Source organism: Mauremys mutica, chromosome 13 (assembly GCF_020497125.1).
Source record: "Mauremys mutica isolate MM-2020 ecotype Southern chromosome 13, ASM2049712v1, whole genome shotgun sequence".
NCBI classification, from domain to species: Eukaryota; Metazoa; Chordata; order Testudines; family Geoemydidae; genus Mauremys; species Mauremys mutica.
In genome coordinates, this window is record NC_059084.1 from 53,504,349 (window position 1) to 53,518,102 (window position 13,754).

Consider the following 13,754-nt stretch of genomic DNA (forward strand, 5'->3'; position numbering starts at 1 on the left):
AAATGCAGGAACTAAATTGTGTTGGAGCGGACTAACAGAATATCAGATAGGAAAAAAAATTTCTTTTAAAGAACAGATTTTACAAACACCTGTCAAGGATGATCCAAGTACATTTGGTCCTGCCTCATCACAGGGGGCTGGACTAGATGGTCTTCCACCCCTGTGTTTATATGATTCTGTCATATTGCCATGAACAGCCCCCTGCTCACTTTTTGTAGGAGCGGAGATGCAGTTCTCCCCCACTGTGGGTCTCAGAGCACAGTAATACACAGCGCTCTCCTGGTGAGAAACAGCCTCAATCTGGAAGGGAACCGTCCTATTAGCCATGTACAAAGATGCTGAGAATTTTCCCTGGACAAGCGTCTGATCCAGAGCATCAAACTTCGCTTTAGTCAGTATATGCTGGGGAGGCTGGTTCGGATACTGCCGGTACCAAAACAGATACGGGTTTATGTCAGCGGTGGTGAAGTTACAGTGTAAAGTTACACTTTGCCCCTCTGAGACTCTCACTTCTGGAGGAGACTGGTCCACGGAGTCACTTTGTGCAAGACCTGTGGGGGGGAGAAAAGCTTTAAACATCGATCTATGCGTGTCTAGAACTTTTAAACTCAGCGCTACTTGGACCCCTCACTCCCTTGTGCTCCTGTGAAAATTTCAGCCTGTATGAAAATTTCAGCCTGTATATGTGTAGGTCTGAGTCACTCCTTAAAAACATCTCTGTATTCCCAGCACACTGATGACTTAGTTTGTGATGCTAACCTGGCTGTCTCTTGGCAAAGGAAAACAAAATTCCTCCTACGATTTGTTTGTTCAGAGACCTTTATTTTTTTTTCTTTGTAAATGCCTTTACTTCAAATGAACGTTTTTAGTCTCACCTGACTGAGGAAGCAGAAGCCAGAGCTGTACAGCCACGTACAAGAGCATTTTGCAGCTTCAGGTTATCCTTGTGTTGTTACTGAGATCTGCCGCTATATCTCCTCCTCCTCTGTTTCTGTAAATGACCATTCATGTCCTAAAGATGAAACCTGCTTCCTCCGTGACCTTTGTCTCCTCCCTCTCAGATTGTGACGCTACACAACGAGGCAAACTCATTCAGCTTCCGATTCCAAATTACTTTAATACACACACGCAAAATATAATGTAAATTAAAATATGGATGCGAATGTGTGGCGCGCCCCCTTGTGGATATCAAATAAAACAACAAGAAACCATGCGCTCATCTCTTGCGAAAATCTTCTGTCTCATAGGATACTTCATCTGGGGTCTCTCTCAAGAGGATTTTTGAAAATGAGGCTATTGTTTTGTCTGAATTATGGGAGAGTTACCGGTTTTTTTAAATTACCCCCCAAAATACAAAATAATCCATCTTTGATTCCTTGCTGTGCCACAAATTTCCTGGGTGACTTTTTGGGCAAGTCATTTAGGCTCTGATTATTATGGGTACTAAAGTGCCTAATGAAGCAAAATAGAGACTAAAGCCTGGTCTACGCTAGGCGCTTAAACCGGTTTTAGGAGCGTAAAACCGATTTAACGCCACACCCGTCCACACTAAGAGGCCCTTTATATCGGTATAAAGGGCTCTTTAAACCGGTTTCTGTACTCCTCCCTAACGAGAGGAGTAGCGCTAATATCGGTATTACCATATCGGATTGGGGTTAGTGTGGCAGCAGATCGACGGTATTGGCCTCCGGGCGGTATCCCACAGTGCACCACTGACCGCTCTGGACAGCAATCTGAACTCGGATGCAGTGGCCAGGTAGACAGGAAATGCCCCGTGAACTTTTGAATATTTCCTGTTTGCCCAGCGTGGAGCTCCGATCAGCACGTGTGGTGATGCAGTTAAAAATCAAAATAAAGAAAGAGCTCCCGCATGGATGATGCGGACGTGATCGCTGTAAGGGCAGGCAAATCTGTTCTATCAGCGCTCCATTACAGAAGACGAAATTCAAAATCATTTTTAAAAAATCTCCAGACAGATGCCATAGCAGGGACTCAGCGCACTGCTGTGTGACAAGCGTAACAGAAAGCCAAAGAATCAAATGGACGCTCATGGACTGGAGGACTCAAGCTATCCCACAGTTCCTGCAGTCTCTGAAAAGCATTTGCATTCTTGTCTGAGCTCCAAATGCTTCTAGGGTCAAAAACAGTGTCCGCGGTGGGTCAGGGCATAGCTCGGCAATTTACGCAAACCCCCACCCACGCCCAGAAGTGAAAGGGAAAACAATCCTCTATTGACTCTTTTACATGTCACCCTATCTTTACTGAATGCTGCAGATAGACACGATGGTGCAGCACTCAACACCAACATCCTTGCTCCCCCCACGCTATGGATGGCTGATGGTACAAAATGACTGGTATCTGTTCTCATCATCAGTCTATTAGCACATGGGGCAGTGCAAAAGGACTGGTAACCATGCTGACTAGCATCTGTTAGGTCGATCAAGGGTGCCTGGTCCTAATTTTTCCTGGTAGATGGTACAGTATGGCTGATAACCATTGTCATCATAGCAACAGGGGGCTGAGCTCCATCAGCCCCCACCCTTCATGTGTAAAGAAAAGATTCAATTGCCCCTGAACTAGCAGAGGGATGCTGGGCTCCTCTCCTACACACTCCTTACTGTCCTGTCTGGACTATCATAGCAGCTGGAGGCTTCCTTCCACTCATATCTCACTAACAAGTCACTGTGTCTTATTCCTGCATTCTTTATTACTTCATCACACAAGTGGGGGGACAATGCTACGGTAGCCCAGGAAGCCTGGGGGAACAACGGAATCAACAGGTGGGGTTGTTGCAGGAGCACCCCCTGTGAATAGAATACAGCTCATAACTGTTCTCTGATACAGTGGTTCTCTAGTACACTTGCCTATATTCTAGGCAGGACTGTTTCTACTTTTAGATACCAAAAAGGAGGGATAGACTCAGGGAGTCATTCCCAATTTTGGCTTTTGCGCCCCTGGCTAAGAGCAGCCAGGGGCACTTATGACAGCAGCAAATGGAACAGTGCAAAAGGACTGGTAGCCACGATTATCTTATTACCAATTTATGGTATGGTAGATGGTACAATATGGCTGATAACCATCTCTGCTAACATGCAAAAGCAAAAGCATGCTGCTGTGTAGCGCTGCTGAATCGCCTCTGTGAGCGGCATCTAGTACACATACGGTGACAGTCACAAAAGGCGAAACAGGCTCCATGATTGCCATGCTATGGCATCTTCCAGGGCAATCCAGGGAAAAAAGGCATGAAATGCTTGTCTGCCGTTGCTTTCCCAGCGGAAGGAGTGACTGACGACATTTACCCAGAACCACCCGCGACAATGATTTTTGCCGCATCAGGCACTGGGATTTTAACCCGGAAATTCAAAGGGGCGGGGGAGGCTGCGGGAACTATGGGATAGCTACGGAATAGCTACTCACAGAGCAATGCTCCAGAAATCGACGCTAGCCTCGGACTGTGGACGCACACCACCGATTTAATGTGTTTAGTGTGGCCGCGCACACTCGATTTTATACAATCTGTTTTGTTAAATCGGTTTATGTAAATTCGGTATAATCCCGTAGTGTAGACGTACCCTTAGTGTTATTTTAAAATCTACTAAATGCATAACTCTCACTGAATCCCTCTAGGCGCCTATCTTCATCTTAACACGCTTAAGAGTTAGAGTCACAAAGGGATTTAGGCACCTAAAGTGGCAAGTAGGTGCCTAAATCCCAGAATCAGGCTCCTCTGCTCCAATAGACTTTTTTTTAAATTATTTATCCACTGCGGAACAGCTTCAGTAGAAGACACTGAGGTTCCCCCTCCGGCCCACCCAGAACGTCCCATAACCCAGTGAGTACCTTAACTATTGGGCTAAACGTTACAAGGGATCCCCTCCTTCCTCCCCCGCAGCTTAATGGAAAGAGGGTTTGCAAGTGAGACTCTAGACTAGAGAGGTCTTTCCCTACAGCCCAGATCTAGGCGCCCATCTCCCCGAGAGAGGCGGGGCTTAGCACACACCACTCAGCTTGGTATCTCCCTGTAGGCTAGTTTAGGGGAGGAGCCGCCTGCCTGCTGGATTTTGTGGATCCCATTCGGAGGTGTCCGTCTGTCCCAGCTCATGGTATAGGGAACCTGGGCACCCAGCTTGAGTTTTGTGACTCCCAGAGATTTCGTAGGCACCTAAAAGCATGTTCAGCTTCACCGCACCCAAGTTCTTTTGTGAGCTCGCCAGACAAACCTAGAAACCTCACTCGGTACCTCACTTTCCCCGTGTATGATAAAATGGGTGTAGTGACACTTCCCAGCATCCCAGTGGTGTTTGTGAGACAAGTGCAGTAATGTTTGTGCAGTGCTGAGATTACACCTGGCTACGGACCCGGCACAGAGACCCCAGAAGCAGGGATCGGCGGTCAGTACAGTTTAGGACAGTAAAATGGTAATAAAAAACTGATTTTAATATTAATCTGAACCCAAAATCTCAGTCATAAAGCCTAACTCAGAATCCTAATGCTCTCCATAACGCCTCACTCTGACCATAACCGACACTAGAATCCTCACCCCAAACCCTAACATCTCCCTAACCGTAACTGAAAGCCTAAACATAACTGAAGGACATAAATCCACACTGTGTAGAGGCCAAACATAGGAGTTTATTATGCACAGCACTGGCGGAGTGTCACCTCGCTTATTAGGCTCAGAGACACTGTCAATCAATTGATTAGAATTGAATATATAGATTTTCCATGGGCGGGAGAAAGTGATGGGATAGGCAGTTCCACACCCCGGGATAGGTTTTGCAGCAAGACAAGATAGCACATTAGCCAACGGTTAAAAGGTTACACAATGTCTCCGCCCATGGTCTCAAGTTAGCAAGTTAACATTTAATTAATACTTAGATATAGATATAGATATACATAATACTAATAACATTAATTAATACTTTGATAAAATGTTATTAGTATAATATATATATATATATTATACTAATAACATTTTATCAAAGTATTAATTAATGTTATTAGTATTATCTATCTATCTATCTATCTATCTATCTATCTATCTATCTATCTATCTATCTATATATGTTGAATTCTGATTTGGGGTCCATAGGAATGGAGCAACTTCTTTGATTGTCCAACAGGTACATTCCTAGGGGTTAAAGCAAAGAAACAGTGAAAGTATATGACAATAAAGATTGTCTCCTTAAGGCAGGGCATTGGTCCCTGGGAAGGGAGGTGGAAGGATGTCATATCTTATACTGACATGTGCCAACATTTCATAAACTCAAGGTTGGATCTGTGGGAAGAACGTTCCCTACAGAAGAGACTGACAGAATAGGAACAGGGATCCTTTGTTCAATTTGCAACTCTGAATAAGACACAATTATTTAGTTCTTAGTTCCAACACTTGGCAATTTGCTGACCAGGCCTATTTTAGGAAAACAAGATTATCTGTTTACTCAGCTTTCTCTTTGCTAATCACTATTCACTAGGCCTCTGGTCTCTTGACCAAACTCTGGACTTTGGGTCTGAGTAAGAGCTGGCACAATTCATATACCAGGTTGTTATATAAAATGCATATGGATTTTAACCCTTCAATAACCCTCACCCTAAACATAACTTCAGCCCCAGCCTTCAATCTAACCTAACCCTAAAAAATAATCCTGAAACTAACTCCTTCACCCTAACTTTCTTCTAATCTTAATTTTAAATCTCACCCTGTCCCTAATCTTAAACATCGCCCCAGTCCTAAACAGAACCCTAAACATTAACTTCTACCCCTACTCTGACACTAAGATTTATTTACCCCAACCATAACAAACTATATACATACCCCGAACCTAATGCTAATCCTACACACTAATCTTAAATACTAACCCTTAATCCAGCGCTGGGCAAACTACGACCTGCGGGCCAGATCGTCCTGCCCCACTAAGCAGTGGACAGGGAGCAGGGGGCAGTTGGTTGGGGCGGAGGTTGGGGGGACAGTAAGGGGATGGGGAACAGGGGGGATTGGATAGGTGTGGGAGTCCTGGGGGCCTGTCAGGGAGCGGGGGTGTGGATAGGGGTCGGGGCAGTCAGGGGACAGGGAGAAGGAGGGTTGGATAGGGGATGGGGTCCCTGGGGGCAGTTAGGGGTGAGGGTCCCTGGAGGTCTTGGTCAGGGGACAAGGAGGGGGGGTTGGAAGGATCAGGGATTCTGAGCTGGGCAGTCAGGGGGCGGGAAGTGGGAGGGGCCGATAGGGGGCGAGGGCCAGGCTGTTTGGGGTGGCACAGCCTTCCCTACCCGGCCCTCCATACAGTTTTGGAACCCCAGTGTGGGCCTCAGGACACAAAGTTTGCCCCCCATCCCCCTTAATCGGTGTAACTCTAATCTCCACCCCTCTAGCTCCTGACTGTGCCCCAACCCAAAGCGTTAACTCTAACCCTAATCCTTAAACTGACTGGTATTCCAACCCTAATCCTTAACCTCAGTGATACACATACATTTAACCTACATTAGATAAAACCGTAATAACCTTTAATCCCTGACTCCTAATTGTAATCCAAATGCTACCCAGGGCTAGGGTAAAAAAAAAGAGTTGGGGGAGAAGGTGAAGAATAAAACAAAGATATGAAGGAACAGAGATTGCACTCTGAGGGCTTGACACGCGAAATCTTGGCTATTTCAGCCCTTTGTGTTTCTGTCAGTCAGGGAGGTTTTTGTTCAGCTCCCAGGTGGCTTTGCTCACTGTGTCTCTCAAGGCGCAGTAGTAGACAGCAGAGTCGCTCACTTCGCTGGAGTTTTTCTCCAGGTGGAAGGATTTGGAGTCTTTCTCCAGTTTAGCAGAGAACCCTCGCCTGCGTCTCTTCTCCTCCTCGTCCGAGGCTCCATATTGTGTCAGCAACAGGCGAGGGGCTTCATGGGGATACTGCTCGTACCAGTAGAGTACAGGAGACCCAGAGTAATCATAGGTGCAATAAAGAAGCACAGGTTTTCCTTCATGGATGGGAACGATGCCTTCGGGCTGAGTTACTGAGTCTGCATCTGACCTTTCTGCAAAAGAAAAAATAAAATTGGTAATTGATCAGGGCTGGAAGTTTCATAGAATCTTAAGGCACTTGGGGTCCCAAGCTGAACTGTAGATCGGCTCCTCACTTCCTTAAAATCCTTCCAAAATCTCAGCCAAACATAACATGAAACATCCTCTCACGTGTGCCTTACTTCCAAAGCTCTCCTTCAATTTACTCCTACAATTACCTATCTTAAGAACATTAAAACGGCCATACTGGGTCAGATCAAAGGTCCATCCAGTCCAGTATCCTGAATGCCGACGGTGGCCAATGCCAGGTGCCCCAGAGGGAGTGAACCTAACAGGTAACGATCAAATGATCTACCCCTCTTAAAAATGGTGTCCAGATTCCTTTTACTCTTAAGCAATTTACAGCAGAAATAAATAACCATTTACACAAAAGGAAGGAATCCATCTCTTTTTCACACGAATAATTTTCTATGTCCTTCTGTTGTGTCTCTCTCAGCTAATAGTTTCATATTTAGGCACTGAAAGATTGGAAGGTAAGAAAAATAGAATAGAATGTCTTGGCCGCTGCAAAAATGCAATTTAGAAAATGGAAAACAATAAAATAGTTCAAAACAAATTATACTCACTTGAACAAAAAAATATCAAAACCACGAAGGAGAAAGAGAGCGGCATGGCCGTTTTAACTATTTGTTGTTTAATAATTTTGCAAAATCTGCCCTTTTCCCACATCCACAGCTGTGTCCTTTTCTTTCCCTGATGCACAGAAGAGCAAAGACAAAAGTTTGCTTTGGATGCGATGCCTTTAAAAATATTATATTTCTGCTTTTGCAATAGCTTAGCAGCGGTGCTAGTTGTATGCTTGTGTCTCTTTTCTGTCTGCGAGAGACCTTGAACTTTTTCTGACCGTGCCTGAGGAGAAGAATTACAGGAAGCTGCGGATGAAAGGAAACAGGCTCTGTGCCGCAGACAAATGGAATAGGTCTTGCAGCGGTAACAGCGGCCCCTTGTGTGCAAATCTGTTAAGCAGTGGGGAATACGTCGCAGAGCAGATGGAAAGCTTCAGTCGGTCTGGGCTCCACATTTGACGTTGTAGAGAGGATGTTTTATTTGTTTGTTTGGGTTTTTTTAGGGTCACTTAGTTTTACCCAAAATAAAAACTGAGGGGGTCAATTAAAATATTATTTGAGTGAGTATAGGAGGTAAACTTCCTGCTCTAGGGTGTAAAATAATGTCGAATGAGGGGGAAGTAGAAATACATTTTCTCTAAGGGCAGGTTCTCCCATATCGATCCAGCAAAGGGTTCCTTGTACCTTCCTCTGAGGCATCTTGTGCAGGCTCCTTCTGGAGACAGAATACTGGACAAGGTGGAGCCTGACCCACTATGAACCTGCGTTTCCTGGTAACTCTGAACCTTTATCCCAACCCCTTACCCTAATCCCCCCAGAGCTGTAACTTAATGCTGAAATCCTAAACAGGACACCAACCTTAACCTTAAACTTAACCTAAAAATTGCCAGAACCCTCACCCTAACCTAACCCTAACCTTAGCTGTACCACTACCCTTACCTAACCCTCACGCCAGCTCCTAATTCTAATCCTAATTTCCCCTAATCCTGTCCCCAACCCTCATCAAAAATTTAACGCTGACCCTAACACTATATGGAAACCCAATCCTAATTCTAATCCTAGTCCTAACCCTAAATCCTAACCTGACACAAAAATTGCTCTAACCCTAAGAAAATGGTAACTAGAAATGCAATCTTACCCCTAAACTACTGCTAGCACTAACTGCTTAGCACTAATCCTAAACCCGAAATTAAAACACTAACCCCAATTTCCACCCTCTAGCTTCTAACCACGCTCCAATCCTAAAGCTTTAACCCAAATCTAAACTGAAACCTTAAAATAACCATAACCTTAATCCCTAACCCTTACCAATAACAATACATGTAACCCTAAATTCTAACTCCTTGCCATATACACAATACCCCAGCCCCTTACCCCTAACCTTTGACCCTACCCCTCATCTGGACCAGAGTAAAGAATGGGGATTAGAACATGTCAGAGTTATTGAAAGTGTTAAAGAGAAAGGATTTGCATTCTCTGGGTCCGGTTATGAACATTCAAACACTTTTGAGTTCTTGAGACACCCACAACCTCAGCTATTTCAGTCCTTTGTGTTTCTCACTCAGGGAGGTTTTTGTTCACCTCCCCAGGTGGTTTTGCTCGCGGTGTCTCTCAAGGCGCAGTAGTAGACAGCAGAGTCGCTCACTTCGCTGGAGTTTTTCTCCAGATGGAAGGATTTGGAGTCTTTCTCCAGTTTAGCAGAGAACCCTCGCCTGCGTCTCTTCTCCTCCTCGTCCGATGCTTCATATTGTGTAAGCAACGGGCGAGGGGCTTCATGGGGATACTGCTCGTACCAGTAGAGATATGGAGCCCCAGAGTAGTCGAAAGTGCAGCGAATAAGCACCGGCTTTCCCTCGTGGACGGGAATGGTGCCTTTTGGCTGAGTTACTGGGTCTGCACGGGTCCTTCCTGCAATAGAAAACAAAATTGCTAGTTGATTAGGGCAGGGGTTTTCATAATTTCCTAAGGCAGGTGCGATCCCAAATGTAATTGTAGACGGGTTCCTCACTCCCGTACTTCTCAAGATCTCATTCAGTTTACTCCCACAAGTATCTATCTTATCCCGTTTATCCCGTCCCCCAGAAAAAATTGTGTCCTTTTTCCTTTTATAGCTGAAAACTATTTACATCAGAGATAAAGAACCACTTTCACGAAAGGAAGGGAAGCCCATCTCGTTTTCATTTCTCCACATTAATACTTTTCTGTGTACGTCATATTGGATCTTTCTCAATTATCAGGTTTCACATTTGGGCGTTGGGAGGTTGAGAGGTATGGGGAACGGAATACAATATAGGATATGAGAATATAACTACAGATTATAAAATGAAAATTATATAATATTTAAAGTAGCGGAATTGAATCACACTCACTTAAAACAAAAACCACTACAACCCATAAAGCAAAAATCAGAGGCATTTTCATTGTAATAATTGTTAACATTACACCTCTTCTCGTCCCCTGATCGTCTGCACAAAGAAGAAGCTGTCCCCTCTTTCTTTGCCAGATTAAAAAAAAAAAAGCACAAAGCGAAAATATTGTCTTGGCGGTGATGCCTTTAAAATCTATATCGCATCCCTTGGACTTCTCCTCTCTCCTAGCACTATGCAGGTGGGCGTCTTCCTTTTGTGCCCTCCCCTTGCTCAAGAATTCTTTCTGAGTCTCTCCGAAAGGAAGGAGGAGGTGGGGACTGTAGAAGGCAGAGTTCCAGAGCGTACAGATTTGAGAAACTGTTACTGATAGATGGGATGTATCCTGCAAATGCAACACTGCCACCACGTGGGAGTTTTCTCTTCTCTATCACTGGTTATAAGGCTGTTTCCCAGTTGAAATTGTACCACCAAAATGAGGAGAGTATTGGTATGGTGTTATCTTTTTCTTTCTTTCCTGTTTTTGTGGGATTGTTATGTATTTGTTTTGGAATGAACTAAACTCTTATATTTCAGGGCATGAGCCAACTTCTAGCTAACAGGAGTTCGGGGGGGGGGGGGGGGAAAGGCCCTGTGGACACCTTACTCAATGAGAGGGAAAGACAATAACAGAAAATGTGGAAATGGAAGAGGTGCTTAATAACGTCTTTGTTTCGGTTTTCACCAAAAAGGTTGGTGGTGATTGGACGTCTAACATAGAGAATGCCAGTCAAAATGAGGATCAGAGTCTAAAATAGAGAAAGAACAAGTCCAAAATTACTTAAACAAGCTAGATGTCTGCAAATCACCAGGGCCTGATGAAATGCATCTTAGAATACCCAAGGAGATGACTCAGGAGATATCTGAGCCATCAGCAATGATCTTTGAAAAGTCCTGGAAGACAGGAGACATTCCAGAAGACTGGAAAAGGGCAAATCTAGTGCCCATGTATAAAAAGGGAAATAAGGACAACCTGGGGAATTACAGACCAGTCATCTTAACTTCTGTACCGGGAAAGATAATGGAGCAAATAATGAAGCAGTCAGTTTGCAAACACCCAGAATATAATGTGGTGATAAGTAACAGTCAGCATGGATTTATCAAGAACCAGTTGTGTCAAACCAACCTGATAGCTTTCTTTGATGGGGTAACAAACTTTGTAGACGGGGGAGGAGCTGTAGATTTGGTATATCTTGAATTTAGTAAGGCTTTGGATACTGTCTCACATGACCTTCTCATAAACAAACTAGGGAAATACAACCTAGATGGAGCTACTATAAGGTGGGTGCATAACTGGTTGGAAAATTGCTCCCAGAGAGTAGTTATCAGTGGTTCACAGTCAGGCTGGAAGGACATAACAAGTGGGGTCCCTTGGGGATCAGTTCAGGGTCCAGTTCTGTTCAATATCTTCATCAATGATTTAGATAATGACATAGAGAGTACAATTATAAAGTTTGTGGCTGATACCAAGCTGGGAGGGGTTGCAAATGCTTTGGAGGATAGGATTAAAATTCAAAATGATCAGGACAAACTGGAGAAATGGTCTGAAGTAAGTAGGATGAAATTCAGTAAGGACAAATGCAACCTACTCCACTCAGGAAGGAACAATCAGTTGCATGCAAATTGAATGGAAAATTACTGCCTAGATAGGAATATTGCAGAAGGGGATCTGGAGGTCATAGTGGACCAGAAGCTAAATATGAATCAACAGTGCAACACTGTTGCAAAAAAAGCAAATATCATTCTGGAATGTATTAGCAGGAGTGTTGTAAACAAGACACGAGAAGTGATTCTTCCGCTCTACTCCGCACTGATTAGGCCTCAACTGGATTATTGTGTCCAGTTCTGGATGCCACATTTCAGGATAGATGTGGACAACTTGGAGAAAGTCCAGGGAAGAGTGACACAAATGATTAAAGGTCTAGAAAATATGAACTATGAGGGAAGATTGAAAAAATTGTTTAGTGTGGAGAAGAGAAGACTGAGAGGGGATATGATAACAATTTTGAAGTACATAAAAGGTTGTTACAAGGAGGAGGGAGAAAATTATTGTTCTTAACCTCTGAGGACAGGACAAGAAGCAATGGACTTAAATTGCAGCAAGGGTTTTAGGTTGGACATTAGGAAAAACTTCCTAAGTATCAAAGTTAAGCACTGGAATAAATTGCCTAGAAGGTTGTGGAATCTCCATCGTTGGGGATTTTTCAGAGCAGGCTGGACAAACACCTGTCAGGGATAGTCGCTAGATAATACTCAAGTTCTGCTTTGAGTGTAGGGGACTGGACTAGATGACCTCACAAGGTCCCTTCCAGTTCTATGATTCTATTATCCTACAACTGCTCATTTGAAGGTTTCCTGCAACTTCTTCTGCATCTTTCTTGGAGGTGGGAGACTGGGGTATATTAAACACATGATATAGTATGGTCCTATGTCTCCTGACTTAATTAAAATTTGTGTACAATAATTGTTAATTCTTAACCCTAATCCCAGTCACTAATGCTTTTTTGCCCAAACTTTACCACAAAACCACTAACACTTAATCGTAACCTTCATCACAAAGCCCGACCTAACCATAACACTAACCCTAAACCAGAACCATAAACCTTACTGTTAACTTTATCCATAAATTTGAACCATTACTCTGATCCTGATGCTAACTCTAATGATACATATACCCTAATACGAACCACAATTATCAGCACTTTCCTTAATGATAACCCCAGTTATAACCCTATACCTCACCCTAATCTAAAACCTTGACCCCTTAAATGTTTACCCTAATGCTAACCTTTAGCCCTAACAGTAACCTGGCCTAGGATACACGAGGGAATTGGAGCATGGTAGAATTATTGAAAACATTAAAGAAAACGAAATTTTATTTTGTCTGTGTCCTGTTATGAACTTGTCACACGATGAGTTCTTGAGTGACCCAGACTTCAGAGGCATCAGTCCTTTGTGTTCCTAAACACTTGGATGGCAGGAAAAGCCTGTGTATTCTTAGCGCAGGGCTAAATCTGCTGTGGGATCCTTTATTATACTCATGGAGAGGCAGTCAGTCTTTAGGTAGCTCAGGGCGCTTTCCCCCCCACCTCGAGACTCTGTATAGACCAAGGAACGCTGAAGTGAAATGAGCAGGGCCGGCTCTAGACCCCAGCGCGGCAAGCACGCGCGTGGGGCGGCCCTTTCCCGGGGGGGCGGCAGGCTGGGCCGGCGGACCTGCCGCAGTCACGCCTGCGGGAGGTCCACCGGAGCCCCGGGACGACCGGACCTGCCGCAGGCATGACTGCGGACGGTTCGCTGGTCCCGCGGCTCAGCTGGACCTCCCGCAGGCATGACTGCGGCAGCTCCAGTGGAGCCGCCGGACCTGCGAACCGTTCGCAGCTGTGGGAGGTCCAGCCAAGCCGCGCAATCAGCGGACCCTCCGCAGTCATGCCTGCGGGAGGTCCGCTGCTCCCGCGGCTCCGGGGCACCTCCCGGGCATGACTGCTTGGGGCGGCCAAAAACGTAGAGCCGCCCCTGGAAATGAGGCCCTGGGCACAGAGCGAGGGGCTACTTTAGCCTATTGTTTCGAGATGAATGAAGGCGGAAGGAGCTCCTGGGTGGCTGGGGAGGTTTTTGTACCTCCTGGAACACCCCGTGGCTCAGTGTGGGGCTCATGGCGCAGTAATACACAGCAGAGTCACTGAGCTGGGTGGAGTTTTTGCACAGAGGGTAGGAGTT

At 44.9% G+C, this 13,754-nt stretch overlaps 2 gene segments (V, D, J or C); both read right to left on the minus strand.

The window, feature by feature from the left end:
• Positions 1 to 6,202: 6,202 nt before the first annotated feature.
• On the minus strand, positions 6,203 to 7,675 carry LOC123347748. The segment is given in 2 exon segments: positions 6,203 to 7,017; positions 7,630 to 7,675. Coding segments are annotated over 2 exon segments (396 nt in total).
• Positions 7,676 to 8,963: 1,288 nt separating this feature from the next.
• LOC123348559 lies at positions 8,964 to 10,101 on the minus strand. The segment is given in 2 exon segments: positions 8,964 to 9,537; positions 9,999 to 10,101. Coding segments are annotated over 2 exon segments (417 nt in total).
• Positions 10,102 to 13,754: the final 3,653 nt, after the last annotated feature.